Genomic DNA, 26,379 nt, shown 5'->3' with positions numbered 1-26,379 from the left:
ATAAAATAATTAAAACTGGAGTTTCAATATTCTTTCCATTTTGGTGACTGTCTTAGCCTGATACAAATGGATGGAGTGTGTTTAACCACATGTTTTCCAAACTAACTTGGAAGCCCTTCTTCCCCCAAACTATCTGTTGTATGATGTCTGGTGCCTCATGGTTCTAAATTTCTGCTGGACTGAGGGCACTTTGACTAAACTATCTCAGCTCCTATTGAAATCCTCCTTTCTGTCCAACCACAAGAGAAGTTGGATGTAGCTGGGTTGATCCTTTCTGACCAGGTATGTGTGTATGTGTCTCTTTTAAGTCCCTTTAAGGTCAAGGTCCTCCCCACATATGATGCCAGCAAGGTGACTGCCAGCGGCCCTGGCCTCAGCTCCTATGGCGTGCCAGCCAGCCTGCCTGTAGAGTTTGCTATCGACGCCCGCGATGCTGGGGAGGGACTGCTTGCTGTCCAGATAACGGTAACTCTGAGCCATTTTCTGAAGCCAAACCTTAAACATTTTAAACTACCCATGGGACTCAGTAGGATTAAGTTCTATATATCACAGTAGACCCCCAAATGAGAGTGGGTTAAACACATGGGCTTTCTTACTAAAGAAGCCAGAGCTGAGCCCCTAGGTGCTCCATGGCTCACGAAGGAAGCCATCCTCACCTCTCCTGGGGTATGGCTTCTGTCCTGAGGGTCTCCTCATGGACCACAAGGGTCAGTGGCCATCAGATCTAGGTGGCCGGCCAGAGAGAGGAAGAAAGGCAGCTGGGAAAACGGGGGCCCTCCTGCTCTATCAGCTGTTCTCAGCAGCTTCCTCGGAAGACTTCCAGCCTGTCCATTTGGCAGTAGTTAGTCGTGAGTTACATGGCTGTACCTGGAGGCAAGAGTGCTAGAACGTGGAGCTTCACATCCTCCCTAAGAATGAGGATTCTGTTAGTAAAGCAGAAGGGGAGAGTGGACATGGCAGCCTGCGAACATGAACTTCTCCCTTACTTTCCTGCATTTCAGAGAAACAGGTAATATTAAGCCACTTCTCTCTCCTTCCACTAAAGACATTTAGTGAGCAAAATAGGCCCACGTTTTCCATGACTGGTTTCTACCTGTCAACAGCATCCTAAATAGCATCTCTCTGTGATCCACAGGACCAAGAAGGAAAACCCAAAAGAGCCCTTGTCCACGACAATAAAGACGGCACATATGCCGTCACCTATATCCCGGACAAGACTGGCCGCTACATGATCGGGGTCACCTATGGCGGGGACGACATCCCACTTTCTCCCTACCGTATCCGGGCCATGCAGTCAGGCGATGCCAGCAAGTGCCTGGCCACAGGTGAGTGCGGGGTCGCATCAAGGGCAGGAGTGAGGGCTTTGGAGTCACAAGCCAGGTTCTAGCCCTTCTCTTCCGCTTAGCAGCTGAGTGATCCTGTCACTCTTGGTCTCTCTGAGCTTCAATCATACATAGGTTGAAGATCTGTTTTAGGTTCAAGAAGTTATTCCAAGGGCCAGAGATGGTTAAACAGGGTTACTGCCAAGATCAGATGAGGGTCAGACACGAAGCATGCCGAGCACAGTCCTGAGGCAGGTAGACAGTAGCGATTAGGTCACTTTGAAGTGGGTACATTGGTGGAGGTCTCAGCTATGATGGTCACTGACTCCTATGAGGAAAGCAAATGTCTGCCTTCATGAGTGGAAGGTTTCATTCCAGAGCCAGTCATGGTGGTGTGCACCTGTAATCCTAGTACTTTGGAAGCTAAAACAGGATTACAGGTTTGAGAACAGTCTCAGCAACATAGCAAGAGTCTCAGCAACTTAGACTATTTCTAAACAAAAGGTGAAAATAGCTGGGGGTGTAACTCAGAGCTAGAATGCCCCTGGGTTCAAGCCCCAGTACACCCCCCCCAAAAAAAAAAAAAATCATTCAACACCATTTCAGGTCAGCATCAGAGAAACGCACTAAGGGATCTAGAGTTTTTCTCTCCGTAACGCTCCTTGGATATTGAGGCTCATTTTTCCTTTAGTTTCTTCAGTGAGACTAGCTGATTGTCACAGTTGTTTCAGCGTCTAAGAACCACTCCTGAAGTTCAGGGTTGTTGCTCAGGCAGATTTCAAAACATGAATCTCCATCTCTGAAGCAAAATAGGTTTACTTCTCTTGAAATAAGGACCCTAAACACGGTTCCACCCTGTCCTACCTTCACTACCCACTGTCCTACAGTGTCCTGCAGGACATTTGTGAGGGGAACCATTGAATATTTTTTTCTGTAACTCAGTCCCTGCCATGCATTTCCATTGGCAGGTAGAACTGTCATGCCTAGGCCAGGCGTGGTGGCGCACGCTTGTAATCCCCGCGCTTGGGAGGCTGAGACAGGAGGATCATACAGGTTCGAAGCCAGCCTCAGCTACTTAGTGAGGCTTTCAGCAACTTAGCGAGACCCTGTTTCCAAATAAAATATAAAAAAAGAACTGTCATGCCTAGCATTGGCCTATGGCCTACATCTGCCTTGTTAACTTGTTGGCATTGAGGGGAGGGACTGTGTCTTCCTTCCCTTTACATGTACCTGGCTATTAAGACAATGCTCAACCAGGCGTGCTAGGGCCCACCTTTGGTCCCAGTACTTGGGAAGCTGGGGCTGGCGGATCATAGGTTAAGACCAGCCTCAACTTAGTGAGACCCTCAAGCAACCTATCGAAACTGTTTCAAAACAAAAGGGCTGGGAGTGTAGCTGGGAGAATGCCTCTGGGTTCAATCCCCAGAACTATTTAAAAAAAAAAAAAAAAAAAAAAGAAAGGAAAGAAAGAGAAAAAGAAAATGGCTAAGAAAATGGCTAATTTGTCTGCCACTGAACATTGACCTCCATTTCCATACCCTTGAATGTGGGCACACCAGGGCTCCCCTTCAGCAAAAGCTGAGTAGAGCACTCGGGGCTTGGAGGTCCTCTTACTTACTGAGGAACTGATGGAGCACTGCCTGGAGCCGGGACCCTTCCCAAGTGGTCTTTGGGCTGTCCCTCCATGCAGCAGTGGTTAAAGCTCTAACATTTACAGACACAGGCAGCACAAAAGAGTGTGATTTGTTCTTGGACCTCTGAGTAAGCGTCTGTGGCCGATGCTTCATTATCTTCTCCTAAAATGTTCTCCAGGTCCCGGCATTGCTCCCACCGTGAAAACCGGTGAGGAGGTGGGCTTCGTGGTGGACGCCAAGACCGCCGGGAAGGGGAAAGTGACCTGCACAATTCTGACCCCAGATGGCACTGAGGCTGAGGCTGATGTCATCGAAAATGAGGATGGCACCTATGACATTTTCTACACAGCCGCCAAGCCGGGCACCTACGTGATCTACGTGCGCTTCGGTGGCGTTGATATTCCCAACAGCCCCTTCACTGTGATGGTGAGCAGATTTCATCCTCTGGAGCATGCAGTTTTTAGTAGATGTAATAACAGCAGCCATTTGTTGAACCTTGCCGGGGCATCCCCTTCATGACCTTGGAGAGGCCTGCCATAACCTCCAGGAATGCAGAGGACTTTTGGCTCTGAGGGATTTTTGGAAAATCTCATGAGCCATTAAAATATCTTATCATGCTGATGGGCTTAGGCAGTTCCCTGACCCAAGTCCAGTTTAGAAAACAATGCTCTCCAGGAAAACATACTTTTTACAAAACAGTAGGGTAAACATGACCATTTTTACTTTGCAAGTTTTTCCTACATCCCCTCCCTCCATTTCCATGGTTGGAGGAGAGTGAGTCCTGAGGGCCTTCTGTCTGCAGACCTGACTCTCAGATCACAGGACTCCAAGTATCTGTGGTTGTGTGTTAGAATGATTCACACTTTACTTACATGGGGAAATACCTTGTCTTTTGAAGTGAGGAACATCTGGGAGAGAAGAAAACCATCATGTGAACATCTGGGCTAGCATATAATTAGGGTCTTTAGTCTTTAGTTTTTCTTCCTTTTTTGTGGTATTGGGGATTGAATCCTCTATCTCTGAGCTATACCCCTACCCCCATTTTTTTTTATTTCTTATTTTGAAACAGAGTCTCACTAAGTTGCTTCGAACCATCAGTCCTCCTGTCTCAGTCTCCCAGATATTGGGATTACAAGCATGTGTTATTTAATTTTCTTCTTCTTCTTCTTTTTTTTTTTTTTTTTTTGGTGGTACTGGGGGTAGAACCCAGGGGCTTTCTACCTCTGGGCTATACTCCCAGACCTATTTTATACATTATTTGGAAACAGGGTCTCACTATGTTGCTGAGAGCCTCACTAAGTAGCTGAGACTGACCACAAACCTGCAATCTTCCTGTCTCAGCCTCCCAAGTACTGGGATTACAAGGGTACACTGCTACACCCAGATTTCTTATTTTTTATTTGTAATAGGGTCTCACAAAGTTCCCAGAGTCTTGATATTTTACCGAGGATGCCCTTGACCTACAGTTCTCCTATCTCAGCCTTCCAAGGCTATTCTCTGATTATGAAGCTTCTTCCACCAGGAGGGGGCTAGAATCTCAGGAGAATTACCTCATGTAACCTCAGAACCAAGCCCTGCTGGCCCTTTTACAAATGAGGTGTGCCTGGTGGAGACAGACACCAGGTGCCTTGTTGTGTCCCTCCTCGTGTCCTTTGATGCACAGAGCAGCCTCCATCGACCACAGGTTCATAGACCCTGATGACCCGGCCTTGCCCGCAGCCTTCAAAGTGCCTTCTAATTATGTCGTGCACTGATGGAGAAGGATATGAAGGTTCCATTCCAAACAGAAGCCTAAAAACATTCTGGCAAACAGTCTATAATCTGTTGTAGCATTTCTCCTCTCCCTTGACATTTGTTTATCTGTAAACACCGTGCCAGAGGCCTGAAGGCTCTTTAATATCTCCAGCATGTAAACACTTGTCAACTTTGGACGATGTCCGTTTGGGAGTGTTTTTCTCCTGCAGAGGAGAAAGCCCTGCAGCTTGACAGTTTATGTTCTTGTTTACACAGAAAGATCCCAGTTGCAGTTTTAAGAATTTGTTTTCCTCTCATAGCAAGTTTTTTCTTTGGCTAGAATTGGGTAGGATGGAAGAACAACCACAGGGCAGAAGTCACGATTCCTGCTGGTGCAAAGGGCTAGGGGTAAGAGACTCAGACCCTCCGAGTTAGAAAATCATGGTGAATTACTGTGGATCATTTTAGCAGGTGGGCCAGAGGCCTCAAGTAGAGGCTTCCAGACTCAGTAGGAATAAGTTGAGTACATGCCAAATAAGGCTACTTTGTGGACATTCACTGGTTCCTGATTGCTGGTCAAGGCAGAAAGGGTTAATCCCCCACGGAACCCGGTTTGGGACTTGGTTCTCCCATTTCATGATGTCCCCAGCCTTTTCTAGATGGATTAACTTCCTCTTCATTGGCTTCTGTTGGGTAGATTCTCCGCCTCTCCTTAGAGTTTTCTTGTCTTTGATGCTGAGGATTAAACCCATTGTCTTCATTCTACCTCCTAGCTATATCTTTAGTCCTTTTTAAAATTAATTAATTGATTAATTTTGTGGTACCTTTGAGCTACACCCCCCAGCCCTGTTTTATTTTTTATTTTGGAACAGAGTCTCATTAAGTTGCAGATGGCCTCCACTACGTTGCTGAGACTGGCTATAAACCTGTGATCCCTTTTTCTCAGCCTCCCAAGCGCTATGATTATGTGTGTGTACTACCACACCCGGCTTCGTTTTTATTTTTGAAGCCGCGTCTTTCTAAGTTGCTGAGGGTCGTACTAAGTTGCCATGGCCAGCCTCATACCTACAATCCTCCTGTCTCTTAAGTACTGGGATTAGAGGTGTGCACCACTGTACCCAGCTCCTTATCGGTTTAAGGCCAAAAGGACGTGAATACCTGGCCTTGCATTGTTGTACATGTCTCAAGAAGCCCCACATGCTGGTTCAGTTAAGTGTGTTAGTTGTGGACAAGCAGCTAACTGCCTGTTGCTTTTGAGACGTCCTGAATCAAAGGCCATAGCCTTGCCCTTGAACGATCTTTCTCTGGCTGATGTGAGCCTGCATCAGCCCTAGTCTGAACAGACCACAGAAGGGCTATTTCTAACAATAGCAACTCATGAAACTGCTGTTTAATCAAAGCCTTTCCTGCAAAGTCTGTAGTGTACACACACACACACACACACACACACACACACACTCACACTCTCTCTTCTCTCTCTCTCTCTCTCTCTCTCTCACACACACACACACACACACACAAAAGTGAACCTGAGCACAGAAACATTCGTAGCGGGAGATTCTTGCCTTTTGATATGGCAGAAGGAGTTGAATCTAAAGCATGAAGTCTAAGTAGTTTGATTTTGCTTTTTTTCCCCCCCAGTACTGGGAATGGAACCCAGGAGCATTCTACCTCCAAGCTACACCCACCCCCAGCCTTTTTTTTTTCTTTTCTTTTTTTTGTGGTACTGGGGATGGAATCCTTCTACCTCCAGGCTACACTCCCAGACCTATTTTATATTTTATTTAAAAACAGGGTCTCTTAAACCAGCAAGGCTGGTTTCGAACCTGTGTGATCCTCCTAACTCTGCCTCCCAAGCACGGGGATTACAAGCGTGCGCCACCACGCCCAGCTCCCAGCCCTATTTTTAAATTCTTTTTTGAAACAGGGCCTCACTGAGTTGCAAAGGGCCTAAGTAGCTGAGGCTGTTCATGAATTGCAATCCTTTAATCTTAGCCTACTGAATGCTGGGATTACAAGTGTGTGCCACTACGCCTGGCTGTTTTTTGTGTGTGTGTGACTGTGTGTGTGAATTTTTTAAAACTTTAGGTTTTTTTTTTTTTTAAGGGATTCTTTTTTTTTTCTTTTCTTTCTTTTCTTTTTTTTTTTTTTTTTTCGTCTTTTTTGGAACTGGGGATCAAACCCAGAGCGCTACACCTGCAAAGCAGGCGCTTTGCCACTGAGCTACATCCCAGCCCCTGAATTTTTTTAAAACTTTAAAAACATTAACCCCAGGAGACGAACATGGAGTACTTTGCTGACTCCATGCTGCAGAGGTGACTAGTCACTTTTTCTCCTCTTATACAAAAGACTCCTAAGTTTCATGCATGGAATTATAATGCCCATGTTGCTTTGCAACTTGCGTCCTTCCCTCATTATGTCATAGATACCTTTCCTTATTAAGTCATCAAACATGGCCAATTGGTTTCCTTGAAGGTGCTGTCATAATTTATTTGACCGAGCCCCTCACCAACAGACATTAGTCTTGCTTCAGTCTGTCACAGATGGCTCTAATAAAAGCCCTTGCACACACCACTTAAGGAGTCTTCTGCCAGTACAGACCTGCTTACTAAGAGTGGAGTTGAGGGTTCTAAGGATATGTGGATTTGGGATTTGAAATGAAGACACCCCTGCAAAATGGTAGTACCACCTACCCTCTCCCTAGAGCGTGTGCCTCCCTGCAAGGTGGAGCCATGGGCAGGAGTCAGCTCTCACTCAGGTTGTTGAATCTATTGAGTTACAATATCCCTACAATGTGATTCCCAACTAATCTCCATTTGCCACTGACCAGGCCACGGATGGGGAAGTCACAGCCATGGAGGAGGCACCGGTAAATGCATGTTCCCCTGGATTCAGGCCCTGGGTACACCTTTGTTTTTTTTTTGTTGTTGTTTGTTTTGTTTTTGTTTTTCCTTTGTGTGTTTGTGTTTATTCAGCCTTCATTTCAGAAAAGCTGCCACCTGCTTCTGGGGTTGCTTAAGCCCTCTGGTGTCCTGGTCATGGGTGTGTCCCTCCCACTGATCAGCCCATCACGATGATCCTGCTTTTTTTCTAAGAGCCACCTTCGCGTCACCCATGTGCGCTCCACGAATCACCAGCCGTCATGTCTGTGATCACGCTCGGTGCAGTTTGTCTCCGTGTTTTAAGACAAGATGGACAGCTGTCTGCAGGCCTTCTGCTGCCTCAGCTGCCTCTTACACATGTGTTTTCTATTCAGGGGCAAAGCCACCACTGCTATTCTCTGCCACTTAAAATGCACCTTCCTTTCCAGGCTACAGCCACTAAACCTCTCCAGGTGGACCCTCTTGGGACTCAGACATGGCTGTCTCTCACTTTTCCACTTCTCCCATGGGCACTGTTGGGAATTTTACAAGCAGCCTGCTGAGGGACTTCTAGTAATTGGTCATTGGGAGCTCTCCAATCCTTCAGGGTCTGCTCTGGATCAGGGGCTAGTTAGACAAAGCCCACGTTGCATGAGCAGCCATCTCCCCCAATCCTGGCCTCGCTGGCTTGCAGAATTCCCAGCAACCCTGCCCCCCACCCGCCCCACTGGCCCGTGCTGTTGTGCCCTTGACCCAGTGAGTGACCACTGCTTCCTGTTTTTAGGTGACTGAAGAGGCCTATGTCCCAGTGAGCGACATGAATGGACTAGGGTTTAAGCCTTTTGACTTGGTCATTCCATTTGCAGTCAGGAAAGGAGAAATCACGGGTAAGCCCTTAAAAAGTCATCTGGCTTATGTTTGCTTGTACTCGCAGCCCAAAGCTATGCTGGGGAGTGGCTTCACTGTCCCCCGGGGCTCCTCTCAGACCTACTGCCCTGGTTCCTGCTCTGGACAGTTGGTCCATGAGCCCCTGAGATTGCGAAATGTGTTTCTCTGAAAAGACCCACTTTTCACCGGCATTCCGTTCTTGAGAGAGCTGGGATTCCCTGGAGTCAAGAACTGCTGTGGTTAGCCTCCTGATGGCCGTCGGGTGTCCACTCGCGCCCTTTCCCTGCCTTCCCTCGCTCGCCCACCTTCCCGCCTGCCGTCTGATCTTGTCACCGAGGTCTTGCACAAGAGCTCCTTTCTCTCCACAGCCTTTTTTTGGTGGCCTGCTTCTCTTGGAGTGCATGTTCTATTTATCCTGCCGGTTTCATAGTCCTCTCAAGTCCTGTTTGAGCTTCTAATTTGCCAGTTGTAAGAAACCCTTTACTTAAGAGTTGCCTGCTGTGTTTTGTGGAAGCCCAGGGGAACCAAAAAAAGCAAATAGGTGCCTATGTTCCAGCTGCGGGACTTGGTGTTTTAGGCAGCCCGCGTCGTCTCCAGTCTGTAAATCTTTGTTCTGAGGACATCTGTGGATCGTGCTCGGCTTCTTGGGGAAAGTTACCGGCAGGCTTATGGCCCCGTGTCCCTGTGCTCCACAGGAGAGGTCCACATGCCTTCCGGGAAGACAGCCACACCTGAGATTGTGGACAACAAGGACGGAACGGTCACCGTCAGATACGCCCCCACCGAGGTCGGGCTCCACGAGATGCACATCAAATACATGGGCAGCCACATCCCGGGTGAGTGGGGCTGAGCGGCTGGGCTGGCCAGCCCAGCAGGGCCCCGTGGTTCCAGGACCCCGCGGTTCCAGGGCCCCACGGTCCAGGAGGCAGGCGGCATCCACTCAGCATGTGTACTACGTGGCCCTCGGCGGCAAGTGCTAGCGTCCCCGTGAAACCCAACAGCCCGGGACCCCAGCGCAGCCAGCCAGTGCACCCTGAGGTGATGCGCTCAGCGTGCTGGGTCACAGTGCAGGCCCGTGGGTTCCTGGTTGTTTTTCTTTGTCACTACACGGAATATGGCCAGCAGTCAAGCTGGGAGAAAAATCTGAGGTGCAGCGAGGGGCTTTCCAGTCTGGCCCTCGGGAGCCTGTGTGGCGTGTGGGGCAGGGTCAGAGCTGGAGAAGAGCCGTGAGGGAGGAGCGTCAGCCCTCAAGGGGGAAGCCAGCTCGAGTTCACCGTTGTCAGCACAGTGCTAGTCTTGCTCTTTTTTTTTTCTTTTTGTGATTTAGATTTTATTTTTCAGTACTGGGGATTGCACGCAGGGACATTCTACATTCAGGCTACATACCTTGCCCTATTTTTTACTCCTTATTTCAAAACCAGGGTCTCACTAAAGTTGCAAATGGCCTCACTAAGTAATCAAGGCTGGCCACACCTGCGATCCTCCTGTCTCAGCTTCCCAAGTACTGGGATTACAATTGTGTACCACCACGCCCAGCTTTTTTTTTTTTTTTTTTTTGGTGGTACTGGAGTTCCTGGAAATCCTTCTACCTCTGGGCTACACTCCCAGACCTATTTTATACTTTTTTTTTAAATTTGAAAACAGGGTCTCTTAAGCCAGCACAGCTGGCTTTGAACCTGCACGATCCTCCTATCTCTGCCTCTCAAGAGCGAGGATTACAAGCGTGCACCACCATGCCCGGCCACGCCCAGCTTTTTTGGATATTTTTAAACTTAGTATTTTGAGGCTTTCCTCAAACCTATGATCCTCCTGTCTCAGCCTTCCAAGTGCTCACTTTACAGGCATGCATCACCATTCCTAGCTCCAAATATTTTTAAGACTACTGCAAATGGAAATGTGGATTTTTCATCCCACTTTCCTTTTAACACCAACAGCAGGTACTCTACACACCCACCTGTCCCTGCTGCTTTCACTGACAGTACGTGCATCGTGGCCTCACCAGGTCTGCACAAATTTTCACAGCCGTCCGCCACTTGGTTGCACCCGATATGTTTTGGCCCTTCCCACAGTCTGCTGCAGCGAGCAGCCTTCAGCATCCATTATCTCAGCACGTGTGGACCATATTGTACCTATGGGGCTGAGTCCCTGGAGCGATTGTGTGGGGCACAGGTGCAGGACTCTGTGGTTTGGACAGGTCTTGTCTAATCCCGCTTCTCGGGCTGCTCTGTCCACACGCCTACCGGCCGTGGAGGAGAGCACCTGCCATCTCCAAGCTTGGCCAGGGAGTGTGTTGTCAGATTTTTGGATCTTTGCCAGTCTGAGAACTGAGAGAAATAGAACCTCGGTGTTTATTTGCATTTCTCTTGTGAATGAGATCAGCAACTTTCCCTGTATTTAAGTGCTACTCAGATTCTTCTTCTGAGAAATGAGCATTTTTATCCTTGATCTGTTTCACTACTCAGTTATCCGCTCCTTTGTCATCTCAGTTTCTAAGTGCAACTTAAATATTAGGGAAATTACGCCTTGGGATGGGAGTTGCAAATACTATGCTGAGTTTGGCATGGACTTTAGTTTACATTGATATTTATACATGGTACGTGTTTAAAGCAAAACCTGTAAATATTCTAAAGATAGAGGCCGGGCGTGGTGGCGCACGCTTGTAATCCCCGCACTCGGGAGGCGGAGACAGGAGGATCGCAGGTTCGAAGCCAGCCGCGCTGGCTTAAGAGACTCTGTTTCAAAATTATAAAATAGGTCTGGGAGTGTAGCCCAGAGGTAGGAGGACTTCCAGGAACTCCAGTACCACCAAAAATAAAATAAAATAAAATAAAAATAAAATAAATATTCTAAAGATACAGATGTAGGGAGAGTAAAACCACATCTTTCTGGCTCTCCTCTTCCACTGCAGCCTTGAATATGCGTCTTTCCAGATGTTTCTCTCTGTACTTACTAACATGCATACGATTGTGTTCCACTTTTTTTTTTTTAGAACTGGCATAACGGTATTAACATGATATAGCAACTTGTTTTTTATCCTTTTAATGTAATACATTATGAATAATCTCAGTACACACAGATCCGCTTTATCTTTTAAATGGCCTGCAGCCCTGTCATATTGAACACTGGAGTCTTTTCCTGGTTTGCATGTGGGCACCGCGGTATTAAAGTGTCTGGACAGGGAGGGTCCTGGTGGAGTTCATTGCTAGGGGTGGACTCCCTCAGCTGCTAAGGCCTCGCATTTTGAATGGCATAGTCAAGTGCACTTTGTCTTCTGCCTCTGCTCAGGAGGTGCAGAACCTGCCTGCGATTGGGGAACATTAAAATGCCTTTTCCTCAGGGTATTCATCCAGCAAGATACCTGTCCTTCAAGGTATTCATGATGAATCCCAATTTTGTTTCTTTCCTTGGCAAACCCAGAGAGCCCGCTCCAGTTCTACGTGAATTACCCCAACAGCGGGAGTGTTTCGGCATATGGTCCAGGCCTGGTATATGGAGTGGCCAACAAGACCGCTACCTTCACCATCGTCACTGAGGATGCAGGAGAAGGTACCGTGTGGTTTACATGTTTATATGCTTCTGGTCTTCTGTTTGCAGTGTTGACGGGATATGTTTTCAGGGCAGCTTTTTAAAAATGAAATTATTGAGCCAGGCATGGTGGTGCACGCTTGTAATCCCAGCATTTGGGAGGCTGAGACAGGAGGATCGTGGTTTGCAGCCAGCCACAGCCACTTAGTGAGGCCCTTTGCAACTCAACCTGGGGATGTAGCTTGAAGGTAGAATGCCCCTGGGTTCCATCCCCAGTACTGCAAAAAAAGAAGAAGGAGGAGGAGGAGGAGGAGGAGGAGGAGGAGGAGGAGGAGGAGGAGGAGGAGGAAACAAAAGAATTATTGCCAGGCACCATCGCCACCCCCGTAGTCCTAGAACTTGAGTGGCTGAGACAGGAGAAATGCTTGAGTCCAGGCCCTTAAGACCAGCCTGGGCAACACAGTGAGACCCATCTCAAAGAAAGAAAAGAGAAAGAGAAACTGAGTGGTAGCATTTGTTTTATCTTTTCCTCATACAAATCTATCTCTTCTGTAGAGCTGCTCAGTGCAGAATTAATTAGTTTATTTATTTACCATGCTCAGAAATATTTAAGTCTTGTGTTTTGATTGAAGTCTAATCTGTGCTGGGAAATATTTTATGCAGTTCACCTGAGATTTTGTGTTCTGTTGAGGGTTTTACTTACGTTCTTTTTGCACATGTAGCCATAGAACCTCCCATGGCTGGCTTGCTTGCTTGCTTGCTTGTTTGTTTGTTTGTTTGTTTTGGTGGTACTGGGGTGGAACCCAGAGGCTTTCTACCTCTGGGCTATACTCCCAGCCCTATTTTATATTTTATTTGGAAACAGGGTCTCACTAAGTTGCTGAGAGCCTCACTAAGTAGCTGAGGCTGGCTTCAAACCCGTGTGATCCTCCCGTCTCTGCCTCCCAAGCGTGGGGATTACAAGCGTGCGCCACCACGCCCGGCTCATGGCTTGCTTATTGGTTCATTTCCGTGAAAGTTGTATCATCTGTCCATTGTATTCTTGGAGATTTCTGGACGTGTGGCATTCCACGATGGCATTAGGGACCGTCTGGGTTTGTCCCTGTCTGTGTGGCTGGCTTGCAGGGCTCTGTCTCACCCTTGTCTCACACATCTGAGCAATTCAGATGGTGGGGTGTCTGCCCAGTGGACATCCCCCCTTCTCTTACAGATGCCTCACAGGAGAGTGTTGATCTCTTGTCCTAGCGTCGGGGCTGCCCTGAATGAGTCATTGTCTCTGTGGAGATGAGGAAACTCCCTGACTGTCCTCTTTCTCTGCTCCCACTCACAGGCGGTCTTGACTTGGCCATCGAGGGACCCTCGAAGGCAGAAATCAGCTGCATTGACAACAAAGATGGGACGTGCACGGTGACCTACCTGCCCACACTGCCGGGCGACTACAGCATTCTGGTCAAGTACAATGACAAGCACATCCCTGGCAGCCCCTTCACGGCCAAGATCACAGGTAGAGCCACCCAGCTTGCCAAGGCCTTCCTTGTGGTACCGTGGCCCCAATAGCTGCTCTTGGTGTCAAGCTAGGCATGCATTTGAGTGTAGGTTTTACACAGACTCTAAGGAGGAGCCAGGGTGCGGGTCCACCTTCAGGCTGACTAAACTCAGCTGTAACCCTGGGGAAAAAAAAGGGCTGCCATCTACAGAGTGTTTACTTTATGCCAGGATAACTTTATTGTGAAAAGACTGGCCCCTTGGATGGAGGCATGCAGGTAATATTTACCGCCTGAGCCTACGAGCTCAGAGAAGGCTTTTGGCATCACTGCCAGATAGGCTTCCTGTGCTCCACTTATAGGCAAGAAAGCCGAGCCTCGGTGTGGTGGGAGCCTAGTCACATCCACACCGGGTGTTCTGGGATTCATTCCCATTCCTGCCCTCTGTTCTGCCTGCTGGGTTTGGATCATGATCTCAGTGGGCTGTGAGGACTATGCACAAGGCGAGGTTCCTGCCCCAAGGTGCTTAGACCTGTCCGAAGCAGCCTGCAGCAGTGTGTGGAACATGACCAGTGCTTACCTAGAAATGCCAGGGGCGCGGCGGCAGGTAGGAGGTGCCTTCCACTGCCAAAGAATCCTTTCAAAGTGGGCCACGAAGATTCACATCTCCAGCTCCTGCGAGCTCCTCCTTTTCCCTTGAGCCGGGTATATTTATTGTCAGAGGCACATTTTGTCACTTAACTGTGGGTACTTAATTCCCCTTTAAATGAATTGTGGGTACCTATTCACAACATGTGGAATATATAAACATAAATGGCATGTGAAAGCTGGGCATGCTGGCCCATGCCTATAGTCCCAAGGTTCAAGGACAGCTTCAATCATGTAGCAACTCTCTCAGCAGTGAAGCAAGACTGTCAGCAACCTAGCTAGCAAGACTCTGTTTCAAAACAAAAAATTGAAAAAAGGGGCCGGGAATGTAGCTCAGAGGTAGCTTGCCCCTAGGTTACACACACACACACACACACACACACACACACACACACACACACACACGTAAATAAACAGCACGTGGAGCGAGGTGGAGCACCCGGGTAAGCTCTCATAACCAGAGCTGTTGGGGACTCTTTCCCAGATGACAGCAGACGGTGCTCCCAGGTGAAGTTGGGCTCAGCTGCTGACTTCCTGCTTGACATCAGCGAGACTGACCTCAGCACCCTGACGGCCAGCATCAAGGCCCCGTCTGGCCGAGACGAGCCCTGTCTCCTGAAGAGGCTGCCCAACAACCATATCGGTGAGCTCGGGCTGCCTTCATCACGGGTGGGAGATGGGCTCCTGAGGACATTTTTGGTAAAATGGCGGTATACTGAGTGTGATATGTTAAGCCTGCTGGGTCATACACCCAAAGTCTGCATTTCAATATTGATATCCTGGGACACTGATTTGTTGGGACTTTAGGAAAGAAGCCATAGTTTCCATTTTTGAGAGTTTGCCATCCCCCATCCCTGCTTCCTCTCCTCCATCCCCTCTCCTCCTTACAAATCTCCTCCTAATCTGTTCTGGTCCAGGCATCTCCTTCATCCCCCGGGAGGTGGGCGAACACCTGGTCAGTATCAAGAAGAATGGCAACCATGTGGCCAACAGCCCCGTGTCCATTATGGTGGTCCAGTCCGAAATCGGTGACGCGCGCCGAGCCAAAGTCTACGGCCGAGGGCTGTCGGAGGGCCGGACGTTCGAGATGTCCGACTTCATCGTGGACACCAGGGATGCAGGTCTGTGGCGAGGTTCCAGCTCGTACCCACAGCTGTGGGAACTGGCTTCTTTGTTCTCAGACTGCTTCATCTTTTCAACCTACCAACTTCTTTTTCTCTCTGAGTATCTTTGAAGCCATAGCTCCTTTTACCTCTGTTACCATCTTAGTCTCATGACCATGGGGAAAGTGGGTATTTGTTGTATAGATGAAGAAACTGAAGCTCACAGGGCTCATGGTCCCATTTGAGCCAGGAGCCCCAAGAGCTCAGAACAGCTGTTGTATTATCTACACCCATTGTTCTCAGCTTCCCAGGGTCTCCTCGACTCAACCCATGGGGTTGAATGTTGGGCCAGGTTATGCTCTGCTGAGCAGTATTTTCATGTGTCGTCTCCCTATTTCTCTTTGAGATGGTCTGAGTTCACCCAATTACACCACATTCTAGTATCTTCACCTTCATTGGTGAATTTTAGACAAGCCACATTCACAGGGGAGAGGGCTTGAGACTTTCTGGTCCCAACGGGCAGATGTTCTCTGCAGAGTCTTCTTGTTAAACCTTCAGATTTGAGGTGGCTGGAAAATCACATTCCAGGTGGTTTAAATCATCACATTCTCAGGACCATGGTCGGCATAAGCTTCGAGGGCAGTGAGTGCTATTCTTGGAGACATGTGGTTGTAGAATATATCTTCAAGGAAAGGCTTCTCTGATGAACACCGAGTTCAGAAGTTACACCACTCCCTGACTTCTCAGAGCCTTTGACTGTCTGAACAGGAGCTGCTGGTGCTTTTTTCCTGCTATCTGGAAAGAGTTTGCATTTCAAGGGTCAGAGGTCCCCCTTACATTCTTTGAGCTCGACTTGCTAGGATCTTGCTATCAGAACAACCGGGGGCTGCCGTGTTGCAGGGTACGGTGGCATATCCTTGGCTGTGGAAGGCCCCAGCAAGGTGGACATCCAGACAGAGGACTTGGAAGATGGCACCTGCAAGGTCTCCTACTTTCCTACTGTGCCTGGTGTTTATATCGTCTCCACCAAATTTGCTGATGAGCATGTGCCTGGTATGTGTCCCCTCCACCCTCTCTCTATGATGCTTGGGTTTTCTGCAAGTACCCCACCTCTGCGCTGCTCACAGGGCCTTCTCGGTCTTGCAGGGAGCCCCTTTACTGTGAAGATCAGTGGCGAGGGAAGGGTCAAGGAGAGCATCACCCGGACGAGCCGGGCCCCCTCTGTGGCCACTGTCGGGAGCATCTGTGACCTGAACCTGAAAATCCCAGGTAGGTACAAGGGCTTGTGGGGCAGGGCTGCTGGCTCTTTGGGGAACTGGCTACAAGTGTGACCCAGAACACGCTAACCAAGTCGCCTCTGCTGACCATTGTACTTCATTTCACTTTCTTTTATGTTTCCTTTCATAGAGACCTAGTTTGCAAAAAGGAAATAAATAAATTCGTTTACCTCTTACCTTTTTTCTTCCTCCATTTGAAAATATCTTTATTGTATTACATGGGAGAAACATGGATATGTCTCTTGATTTACTATTTGTCAAAGAGAATAAATAACACCAGTGAGAGCGCTGATCCTGCCCATGCCAGTATCTGGAAGTATTTAAGAGGTGGCCGCTCAGCAGCGGCCTTCTAACATTTCCACTCCTCTCTTTCATGCCTAAAATTAGGATGAGGGCCGCGCCGCAGAACTGGGTGGGCCACATCCAGCCTTACGATGAAGAACTGTTTCTCTTGCGGCCACTGAGCAATTAATAGGCCACACAGTCTGTCTGAATCGTTGCCCAAGTTCTTTCTATAAAGAATCCTCCAAAGAGAATTCATGGTGTCGGTGAGGGGCTTTGAGCTCCTCTGCCTGTTGGCTTAGGAGTTGTATGAATTCTGCAGAGAAGGAAAATCTAAGCAGTCTTAAATGCAGCTCATGTGTCGTCTGTTGGAGGGGCTGTCTTCTCTACACCATGCCCCCTGTCTCTCCTATGACTTTGCCTTCGCAGACTTGGGTTCTTCTTGTGTGGATACACCAATGTGGGTCATGTGTGAACATGGCAAAAACCTCATTCCTAGAGGGTCAAGACAAGATCACTTTATTAATTTTTCTCTTTTTTTTTTTTTTGTGGTACTGGGAGTTGAAGCCAGGCATATAGTCTACCTCTGAAGCTACACCCCTGGCCCTATTTTATTTTTTATTTTTAAACAGAATCTTGCTAAATTGCTGAGGCTGGTCTCAAACCTGAGATCCTTCTGTCTTCGCCTCCCAAGTACTAGGATTACAGACATGTACCACCACGCCCAGCTAAGACAGGATCACTTTAAAAGCTGCACTGATTGCTTATGATCATAAGTTCCTGTACCCCACATTGGAGGGAGGATGGGTAGCCAGGAGGAGGGGAGTACTGGGCATTGCACTTCATATACAGCAGCACCTTGGCAGAACCAACAGATGCCCAGAATGAATTAGTGCCCCTTTCTACCTCTTCTGCACCAGGACTGGGCACCGTCCTTTCTTTCTCACTTTGGTCAATCTCCTGGAAAAATATGGTGTTGAGTTTTGTTTCACTTTTTGGATTATTAGTGACATGAACTATGTTTTTGTTTGCTTTGCTTATTTGTTTCCTAGGGAACTAGCAATTATCTTTGTGCGTTGAGGGCACTGGCTCTTTGACTTACATCTCTTCTGACTTCACTTCTGTTATTCTTTCAGTTACTTGGTAGCAGATTCTCTGGGGGAGACACATTTCCCCTCATTATCCAGATGGTACTTTCTCTTTGGGGGGCTTATCAGCTTCCACATGTCCTCAGGACTCAGGCTTAGTCAGTTTACATAAAATGAGGTGCAACCTACTGACACTTATTTCTTGCCGTTGTGGCGGTTGGAATCGTATCAGGAGGCGGACATGGTCGGGTTCTGGAGAGGGCCCTTTGCTGGGTTGAAAATGGCTGATTTCGTGTGTCCTCGCAGGGTGGGCAGCAGAGAGAAGCAAGCTCCCTCGGGACTCTTCTAAGGGCACTAGTCCCCGCCTGAGGGCTCTGCCTTCATGAGGCCTCATCTAATCCTGCTCCCCTCCCAATGTCCCCACCTTTTAAGACTACCACACTGGAGGGTAGTGCTGGACATAGGGGTTTTGGAGGGGCACAGACATTCAACCTGGAACATGGTGTGACCGTTCTCACCTCCTTCCCTTTCTCTGTCCTCAGGGCTCAGAGTCATGAACTGCTCAACCCACATCCTGTAGGGCTGGAGGGTGCAGTTTCATACTGGCTCTAGGTGATGGCGATGCTCTCTGTCCTGCGTGCCGCCCGCCTGTCTCCTCCATGTCCGCGTGGCACAGTTGTTAGCATGATGCGTGCTGTTCACGGCGTATGTGCGGGCTGTGTCCTGGTGCTAGTGAGCCCAGGCGTCACTGGACATCACTCTGAAAGAGTGGTTTCTGGCCTCCAGTTTGCTGAAAGCTTTTGCTCACGCATGGTTTCCCCTTGGCCCTCGGGACTGACTCGTGTTCACCTTTGTCTCTAAGTGCATCTTGTCTTGTTGCCTCAAAGAAGTCCCAGCACGTCTTAACCCCAAGGGATGAGGACTCTTGTCTTCTCCACCCATGGAAAAGAGCCCATCTAAGCATGATAGATGGCCACGTGAGCTTCGTCCTGGTAGCACTGAGCACCTGTGGTTTTTATATACATGCTCTGCCAGCTCAGGCTCTGGTTTGAAACTGCCATGTGCAGTTACCTCCACTCCAGCCAGAAAGCTGATAAAATACTCAGGGGGAGGGGAGGGGAGGGGCCAGGAGTGTCAGTGTTCCTTGAATGCTGTGTGCACTGGAGGGCAGGAGCCTGAGTACCCCACGTGCACCAGGCTGCACCTGCCCAGCCCTGCACTGCTTGCCTGCACGTCCTGCCTGCCTGGGCCCGCACCCTAACCCTCCTCTTTCTCCCAACCTTCTGCCCCTTGCAGAAATCGACAGCAGCGACATGTCAGCCCATGTCACCAGCCCCTCTGGCCGTGTGACTGAGGCAGAGATTGTACCCATGGGGAAGAACTCCCACTGTGTCCGCTTTGTGCCCCAGGAGATGGGTGTGCACACGGTCAGCGTCAAGTACCGCGGGCAGCACGTGACCGGCAGCCCCTTCCAGTTCACTGTGGGTCCGCTGGGCGAAGGGGGCGCCCACAAGGTGCGTGCAGGGGGCCCCGGCCTGGAGAGAGGAGAAGCAGGAGTCCCAGGTGAGTGTTCCGGCGGGTTGGAGAATGAGTGTTGAGGTCGATGATGTGGGCATTTTTACCCTTTGCTCTAAATATAGACATCTGATGGGGGGTGAGACCCACTCCTTATTCAAGGCTCCTGTGGTTTGAGAATTACTCATTTACCCAAAGCTGAGCAGGCTTATGGGGACTTCTTAGGGCCTGAAACTTACTAGTGTGTGTCTGAGTCTCTAAGATGTGAGGGGAATAGCGCTGATGTTTTGTGGAAACTGCTAAAGTGCTGCAAACCCAACAGTAACAAGGGTCCCTACCTGTAGTGGCTGCTGGTAGGAAGGTCTGAACATGCTCATTCTCTTCTGACCTGGTCTGGGATGTTGCAAAGACTCCCGATTTCCTGTGGACTTGGTGATCGTGGACGATGCTTAGGAAGCCACAGGGGTTCCCTGCCGGGCTTGGTGCAAGGTTAGAGAAAGGGGCTGACGGGGCCACACCTGACCCTCAGGTTTGAGTAAGAGGAGGGGCGGTGGCTCACCTGGGCTCAGTCACTAAATGGGTGTTTCTTTCTTCTCAGCTGAGTTTAGTATCTGGACCCGGGAAGCAGGCGCTGGAGGCCTCTCCATTGCTGTCGAGGGCCCCAGTAAGGCTGAGATCACATTTGATGACCATAAAAATGGGTCCTGCGGTGTGTCTTATATTGCCCAAGAACCTGGTATGTACACAAGGATTGACCAAGCACATTTTCCTTGTCAGGGATGGCTAGGTTGCCAGGAAGAGAAACTCATCAATCTACATCAAGTACCAAAGGCATTTGTGTGTGGGGGTCACACATGGGACAGCCTTCTAGGAATCCAGTTGCTGGGCCTTGAGGGGTGGGAATTCTTGTTAGCATTACATCCTGTCTTTCTCTGTTGGCCTCTCTGCTTCTGTCTTTCAAATGCTTTGTTCTCTGACCTTGATGCTCTGTCTACCCATGGCCCATGGCTGGTATGGCTGTCCAGGACAGCGTCTCGGTCCTAAAGCTGAGGCCTAAAGCTGCCTTTCTTCACCTTTTATGTGCCAGGGACCCTTTTGGCACCCAGTAAAGCCTATGGGACTATTCTTTGAATAATATTTATTTATTTATTTATTTATTTATTTATTTATTTATTATTTTGTGGTACTGGGGATGGAACCCAGGGGCATTTGTACTCTCAAGCTACACCCCTAGCCCTATTTTTTAGTCTTTTCATTTTTTGAAACAGGGTCTCACTGAGTTGCAAAGGGCCTCACTAAGTAGCTGAGGCTGTCCATGCCCAGGAGAATAATATTTTAGAACATAAAAAACACATCAGATTATTAAGGAAATCTACTGAAATTAGTTATCAAAATGTTATTAATACAACTGTGTTAAAATATAGTTAGCAGAACTGGCCGTGGTGGCGCACACTTGTAATCCCAGCACTTGGGAGGCTGCGATAGGAGGATTGCACAGGTTCAAAGCCAGCCTCAGCTATTTAGTGAGGCTCTCAGCAATTTAGTGAGACCCTGTTTCCAAATAAAAATATAAAAGATCTGGGAGTACAGCCCAGAGTTAGAAAAACCCCTGGGTTTCACCCCTAGTATCCCCCACACAATATATATATATATATATATATATATATATATATATATATTTAATTATGACCCTAATTTCAAAGTAATGTTACGTATAAAATGACATATCAAGATACCTATAAAACTTAAAATGGTATAAAAATCCCTCTGATTTTTTTATGGTGATAATAGTCATGTGTACTTATTCTATACTGTCATTATTATTATTATTATTATTATTATTGTCAGCACTTTCAACCTTTTTTTTTTTTTTTTTTTTTTTGCGGTACTAGGGATGGAACCCAGGAGCATTCTACCTCCGAGCCACACCCCCAGCCCGAGTTTTTGTTCTATTTTTTGAAACAGGGTCTCACTGAGTTGCAAAGGGCCTCACTAAGTAGCTGAGCCTGTCTGCGAACCAGTATCCTCCTATCTCAGCCTCTCAAGTACTGGGATTACAAGCATGCACCACCATGCCCAGCTGTTCAACACTTTTAAAGAAAAAGCAATGCTAAATTTTAGTTAGAGGTTAGTGGAAGTAAAGATATATTTTATTTTGTTTCTTTTTCCTATTTAATTCTACAGATCTCCTGGATTCTATAGGCAGATTGTTTGGGTCCCCCATAGACTCAGGGTAAAGGTTCCTTACCTAGCTAAGAAAATCATATTGGAGCCGGACGTGGTGGCGCACGCTCGTAATCCCAGCATTTGAGAGACTGAGACCGGAGGATTGCGGTTCGCGGCCAGCCTCAGCTACCTAGTGAGGCCCTTTGCAACTCAGTGAGACATGGATTCAAAATAAAGAATAAAAAGTAGGGTTGGAGGTGTAGCTCAGAGGTGGAATGCCCCTGGGTTCCACCCCCAGTACCGCAAAGAAAGGAAAAAAAGAAGAAGAAGAAAGAAAACCATATTGGCTCTTTCAACCAATCAGCTATGGCCATGGAGGAGGGCTGGATCTCCCCCTCTGCTTTCCCCCTCAACACTTTATCCCTAGGTAAGATGCAGGATGCCACTCTGGAAGCATCTTTCCAAACTCTCTGAAATAATGGGGCTCTCCTGTCCCAACAGGTAACTACGAGGTGTCTATCAAGTTCAACGATGAGCACATTCCTGAGAGCCCCTACCTGGTGCCCGTCATCGCGCCCTCCGACGACGCCCGCCGCCTCACTGTTATGAGTCTTCAGGTGAGACGCAAGGAAGCATCCGTCTCCTTGGCCACCGGCTGACCAGTGAGACCCCTGGACTCCTGAGGCCACTTCAACCTTCGGTGCCCAGGCGCCTGGCCACGTTTCAGCTGTGGCAGGGCCAACTTCCAGCAAACTAACGGAAGTCAGTTGGGGCACATGAAAATAGTCAGGTCACCTCAGTGTTTGAGTTCATGTTTGCTGTTAAGTATTTAAGAGAAACAAAGGAAGCCTGTTAAGAAGGAAAGCTTTCACAACAAAACAGGAAACTTAACAGGCCCGCGATGCTCAGCCTATCGTTGTTGGCTTCCTTAAGATAGTTATTTTCTTTCAGGATGATTTTTTTAATAGTAAATATACAAGGAACTATGCTGAGTGCTCTGTCAATGCCCCCTTAGTAAATCCTTGCAGCAGCCCGGCTAGTGAGTTCTCCTGAGCTCATTTTTAGGGTGGCTATGGCAGCCAAGAGCCATCTAGTTTGAAGCCGCAGAGTAAGGTCTCTGTGGCTCCATCCTGTGCTATTGACTGAAGCTGCCTCAGTTTCCACCCTGACCTGGGGACAGAGGTTGCATAGACCAACCTACTGGAGATGCAAAACTCAGCCGCATCTCAGTACAGCTCACCTAACTCCAGATGGCACGAGCACCTTTAACCAAAGTAGGAGCTACCAGGTGCTTTTTTTTTTTTTATTATCCTCAGAGTCTTTTGCTGAGGATACATACAGAAAAATAATTCATTGTCTGATGCAGGAGTAGCAGTTAAGTTGTGGAATAATAACAGAATCCCTAAATATGATTTCTGAATCAGGCGGTTTCTAAGTAGCCTTCAGCTGCCTCCAGCTCTTCAAAATACTAGATCGATGAACATCCAGTCTGGTATTTCAGATTAGCGATACTGCAGTGAGTTCCATACATCAGTTCTCCGCTGAGATTCTAATCTCACTCTGGGGGAATGGCGACACTGCTAGTTGTTCCAAACATTAGTCTTACTGGGTTCTCAGACACAACCCAAAGCAGAATCCAGTCCACCGATTGAAGAGGCCTCGTTTGGAGTGTACCAGGGGTACTGACTTGGTCGCCGTGGGCTAGATGTTTTTCTTGTGTTTCATTTAAAGGCTTGTTAACAGAAGCTTCTTTTTTGGCCAACTTAACTAAAGCCTACGGAGGGAGATGAACTTAGCATTTGTTGAGGGCAAAGCGCTCCTTTGTGCATCTCGAAGATTTCTTTGGGGTCTTCTGAGACATAATTATCTCCCTCTTGAGGATTTAGTGGCCACCTGGATTCAGGTAACATGAATGGTTCTGTCCAAACTGAGCTGATTTGGAGAAAGCCTCTCCAGAAAACTCTGCTGTCCTATCACAGTCTGGTCGTAAATATTTCAGTAAGTGTATAGTGAGCTGTTTATCAAGCTTTTGCAACCAACAGCTACAGCTCGAGGGACCTGTGGCTCCACCCCATCCTCTGGGTCATTTGATTCTGAGGGATATGTAAATTATTTATCAGATCCTTAACGGAGGTCCCCACAGCAACATCTGGTGCTGGTTAGGCAAGAAAGGCCCATATAGTTTTGTCTTGCCTTTGAAACTTTGTAGAAATTGAAGTGGCTGGCATTTTGAGGGGAGGGAAAGCATGGGATGATCTGGAGATCAAAGAGTCCTTAATTTTGGGTTGTGTCATCCCTCCCGGGCTATGGCCTCGGGCAGCACAGTCCAACAGCACAGTCTAAGCATTTCTTATCATTACTGTACAGTATGATGGTCACTAGGCACATGTGGCTACTGAGAAACTGGATTTTTTACCTCTGAGCTACATCTCTACCACTTATTTTGAAACAGGATCTTGCTAAGTTGCTGAGGCTGGCCTCACACCTGCGATCCTTCTGTCTTAGCCTCCCAAGTACTAGGATTACAAATGTATCTACCATGCCTCACTTTGACAATGTCTTTTATTTTATTTTATTTTATTTTTTTTTTTTTTGGTACTGGGGATTGAAGCCAGAGGTATTTTCTCCTCTTGAGCAAAATTCCCAGCCTTTTACTATTTTGTTTTGAAACAGAGAACAGAGTGCCTCTAAATTGCTGAGGCTGGCCTCAAACCTCCTGTGCTCAGCTTCCAAAGCACTGGGATCACAGGTGTGTGCCACCATGCCCAGCTAAGTGCTTTTAAATTTGAAAATGTAATTTGTAGCCCATATACAGGTACATGAATGTATAGGCTACATGTTTTTGTATTTATTATTTGTATATTAATATGTGTTTGTGTACATGTAGCTAGTGACCGCCCAATTGGACAATGCAGGCTTAGGGCCTCGCTTGCTAGTAAGATGTGCTCCTTGGACCAGCATCCTTGGCACCACCTGGAGTTTACTAGAAATATAGGAGCCCAGGTCCTCGCCTAAACCACTGGATCAGAATCTGCATTTTTATGAGATCACCAGGTGATTCGCCTGCACAGGACGTGTGAACCTGCTGCTTCCTTTATGGTCCTAGGTGTGTGGCTGTCCAACCAAAGTTAAACCACAGGAGCGGAGGTGTGAGATTTGCTGCTGTGGATTGGCCAGTCTTATATAAAACGTTGCTCTTCAGCTTTCTTCTTCCTAAGTACTTAAAGGCCTAGGCGTATCCTCCCAGGAGAGAATAGCGTCCAAAACAAAGCTTTGGGGGTGAAACTGACCCAGAGAAGAGCAAAAGCTACACTTGATTGCTAGTTTTTTTTTTCTCTTTTAGAAGTTACAGGCAATTTCTAAAAGCATATTAATATTTAATAATAAGCTGATGCTTTGGAGCCTTTCTACATATGTGCTATGCTCTGTGATGAATGTTTCACACATATAACTTTATGTGGTCCTCAGAGCAGATCTCTGAAATAGAACAGTTGATTATGTCCATTTTACAGATGAGGAAACAGACCCAAAGAGGTTTAATATTGTATTTATGTTGCTAGGAAACAGTAGTAAATATAGGACCAGGTGATTCTTAATTATTGCACAGTACTATCTGTCTTGCCTGGATAGCCCTTTACGATTTTATTGGAAACTAATGCACAGAACTGCCTATCCTACATGAATCGCTCTTTATGATTTTATTGTAAGTTCTCTTTGTTCTACTCTTAAGATATAAAAGAGCAATGACCTAAGACTATGTTAGTGAGCACACAATTATGTTACTGCCAGGCTCCTCGTACAAGGGAGTCCTTATTATTTTGCCTTGGAAGATACAGGGTTTTCTGCCGTATCCAGGTCTTACTTGGGATGCGCAGTCTATTATCCATTTGACCAGAATGTCCCCCAAGTCTCCAACTCCAGGATCCAACTCTTCTGGCCTGGATTAAGACGGTTTGGGTACCCAACCAGGCAGATGTGTGTGTCTCTGTTTTCTTATATTTTATACTAGAAATATGGAACATAACCTGCTGACTCTTCTCTTGTCACATGTTATATAGAAATCTATTCTGCGCTTATTTGCATGAGAACTGTCATCCGGAGTCCTGTGTCGGGTCAGTGTCTGCCACTGAGCAGGGATGCCAAGGGCCATAACCTGTCCAATATATTAAATTCTCAGGAATCGGGACTAAAAGTTAACCAGCCAGCATCCTTTGCTATAAGGTTGAATGGTGCAAAAGGCAAGATCGATGCAAAGGTGCATAGCCCCTCGGGAGCTGTGGAGGAATGCCACGTGTCTGAGCTGGAGCCAGGTAAGCATGAAGCCGTCGGGACGCTGCTGCAAATGCGCAGCCCCAGGAGGACTAGCCAGTGTCCTCCCTGCCAGACAGCATTTCTAAATTAGATATAAACATGTACCGGGAACGTGGAGACTCTTTACTTTGGCATGTTTTGTTGTTGTTGTTGTTGTTGTTGTTGTTGTTGTTGTTGTTCTTATTATTATTATTATTATTATTATTATCATCATCATTATTATCTTCTTCTTCCTCCTCCTCCTTCCTTCACTCTTTTCTCCTCCTTTATTTTTCCATCTTCTCTTTTTTTAAATTTTCTGTTCATTTTTCAGATTCCTCCCACTTGACATTGTGATTTTTCTCTCATTTTAACAAAACCTTAGAGATTGTCATTAGACCTTATGGCATGAGTAAGTATACTTAGATCTCACTTTGCTCTGAGGGAAAGGGAGATCAGTGTTCATCTGTAAAGTTAAAAAAGAGCACCGAGGTTCTGGGGGCTTACTACCCCAAGATTTTCTTGTCTGTGTCTTGGTAGATGGAATTCTCTGCTACCAATC

The 26,379-nt window shown here is 47.5% G+C and overlaps 1 protein-coding gene across 4 annotated transcripts in view; it reads left to right on the top strand.

Moving 5' to 3' along the window:
• The window catches only part of FLNB (filamin B), a gene marked incomplete at both ends in the record, with an annotated part of 168,218 nt that overhangs the window by 132,396 nt on the left and 9,443 nt on the right, over positions 1-26,379 (top strand). For 2 of the 4 annotated variants that reach the window (XM_080715993.1, XM_080715992.1), the window contains 16 exons: positions 309-465; positions 1,136-1,325; positions 3,135-3,382; positions 7,521-7,592; positions 8,336-8,438; positions 9,135-9,275; positions 11,857-11,985; positions 13,295-13,468; positions 14,581-14,739; positions 15,014-15,217; positions 16,100-16,252; positions 16,346-16,468; positions 19,143-19,409; positions 19,960-20,097; positions 22,029-22,144; positions 25,705-25,837. In XM_080715993.1, the coding sequence (XP_080572119.1) occupies positions 309-465; positions 1,136-1,325; positions 3,135-3,382; positions 7,521-7,592; positions 8,336-8,438; positions 9,135-9,275; positions 11,857-11,985; positions 13,295-13,468; positions 14,581-14,739; positions 15,014-15,217; positions 16,100-16,252; positions 16,346-16,468; positions 19,143-19,409; positions 19,960-20,097; positions 22,029-22,144; positions 25,705-25,837 (2,507 nt within the window). The remainder of the gene's footprint in view (positions 1-308; positions 466-1,135; positions 1,326-3,134; positions 3,383-7,520; positions 7,593-8,335; positions 8,439-9,134; positions 9,276-11,856; positions 11,986-13,294; positions 13,469-14,580; positions 14,740-15,013; positions 15,218-16,099; positions 16,253-16,345; positions 16,469-19,142; positions 19,410-19,959; positions 20,098-22,028; positions 22,145-25,704; positions 25,838-26,379) is intronic. The other 2 variants (XM_080715994.1, XM_080715995.1) reach the window with 2 other exon arrangements.

This window comes from Muscardinus avellanarius (genome assembly GCF_963383645.1).
Source record: "Muscardinus avellanarius genome assembly, chromosome: 18".
Lineage (NCBI taxonomy): Eukaryota > Metazoa > Chordata > Mammalia > Rodentia > Gliridae > Muscardinus > Muscardinus avellanarius.
The sequence above is the reverse complement of the archived record's forward strand: the minus strand, read 5'-3'. Positions and strand labels throughout refer to the sequence as shown.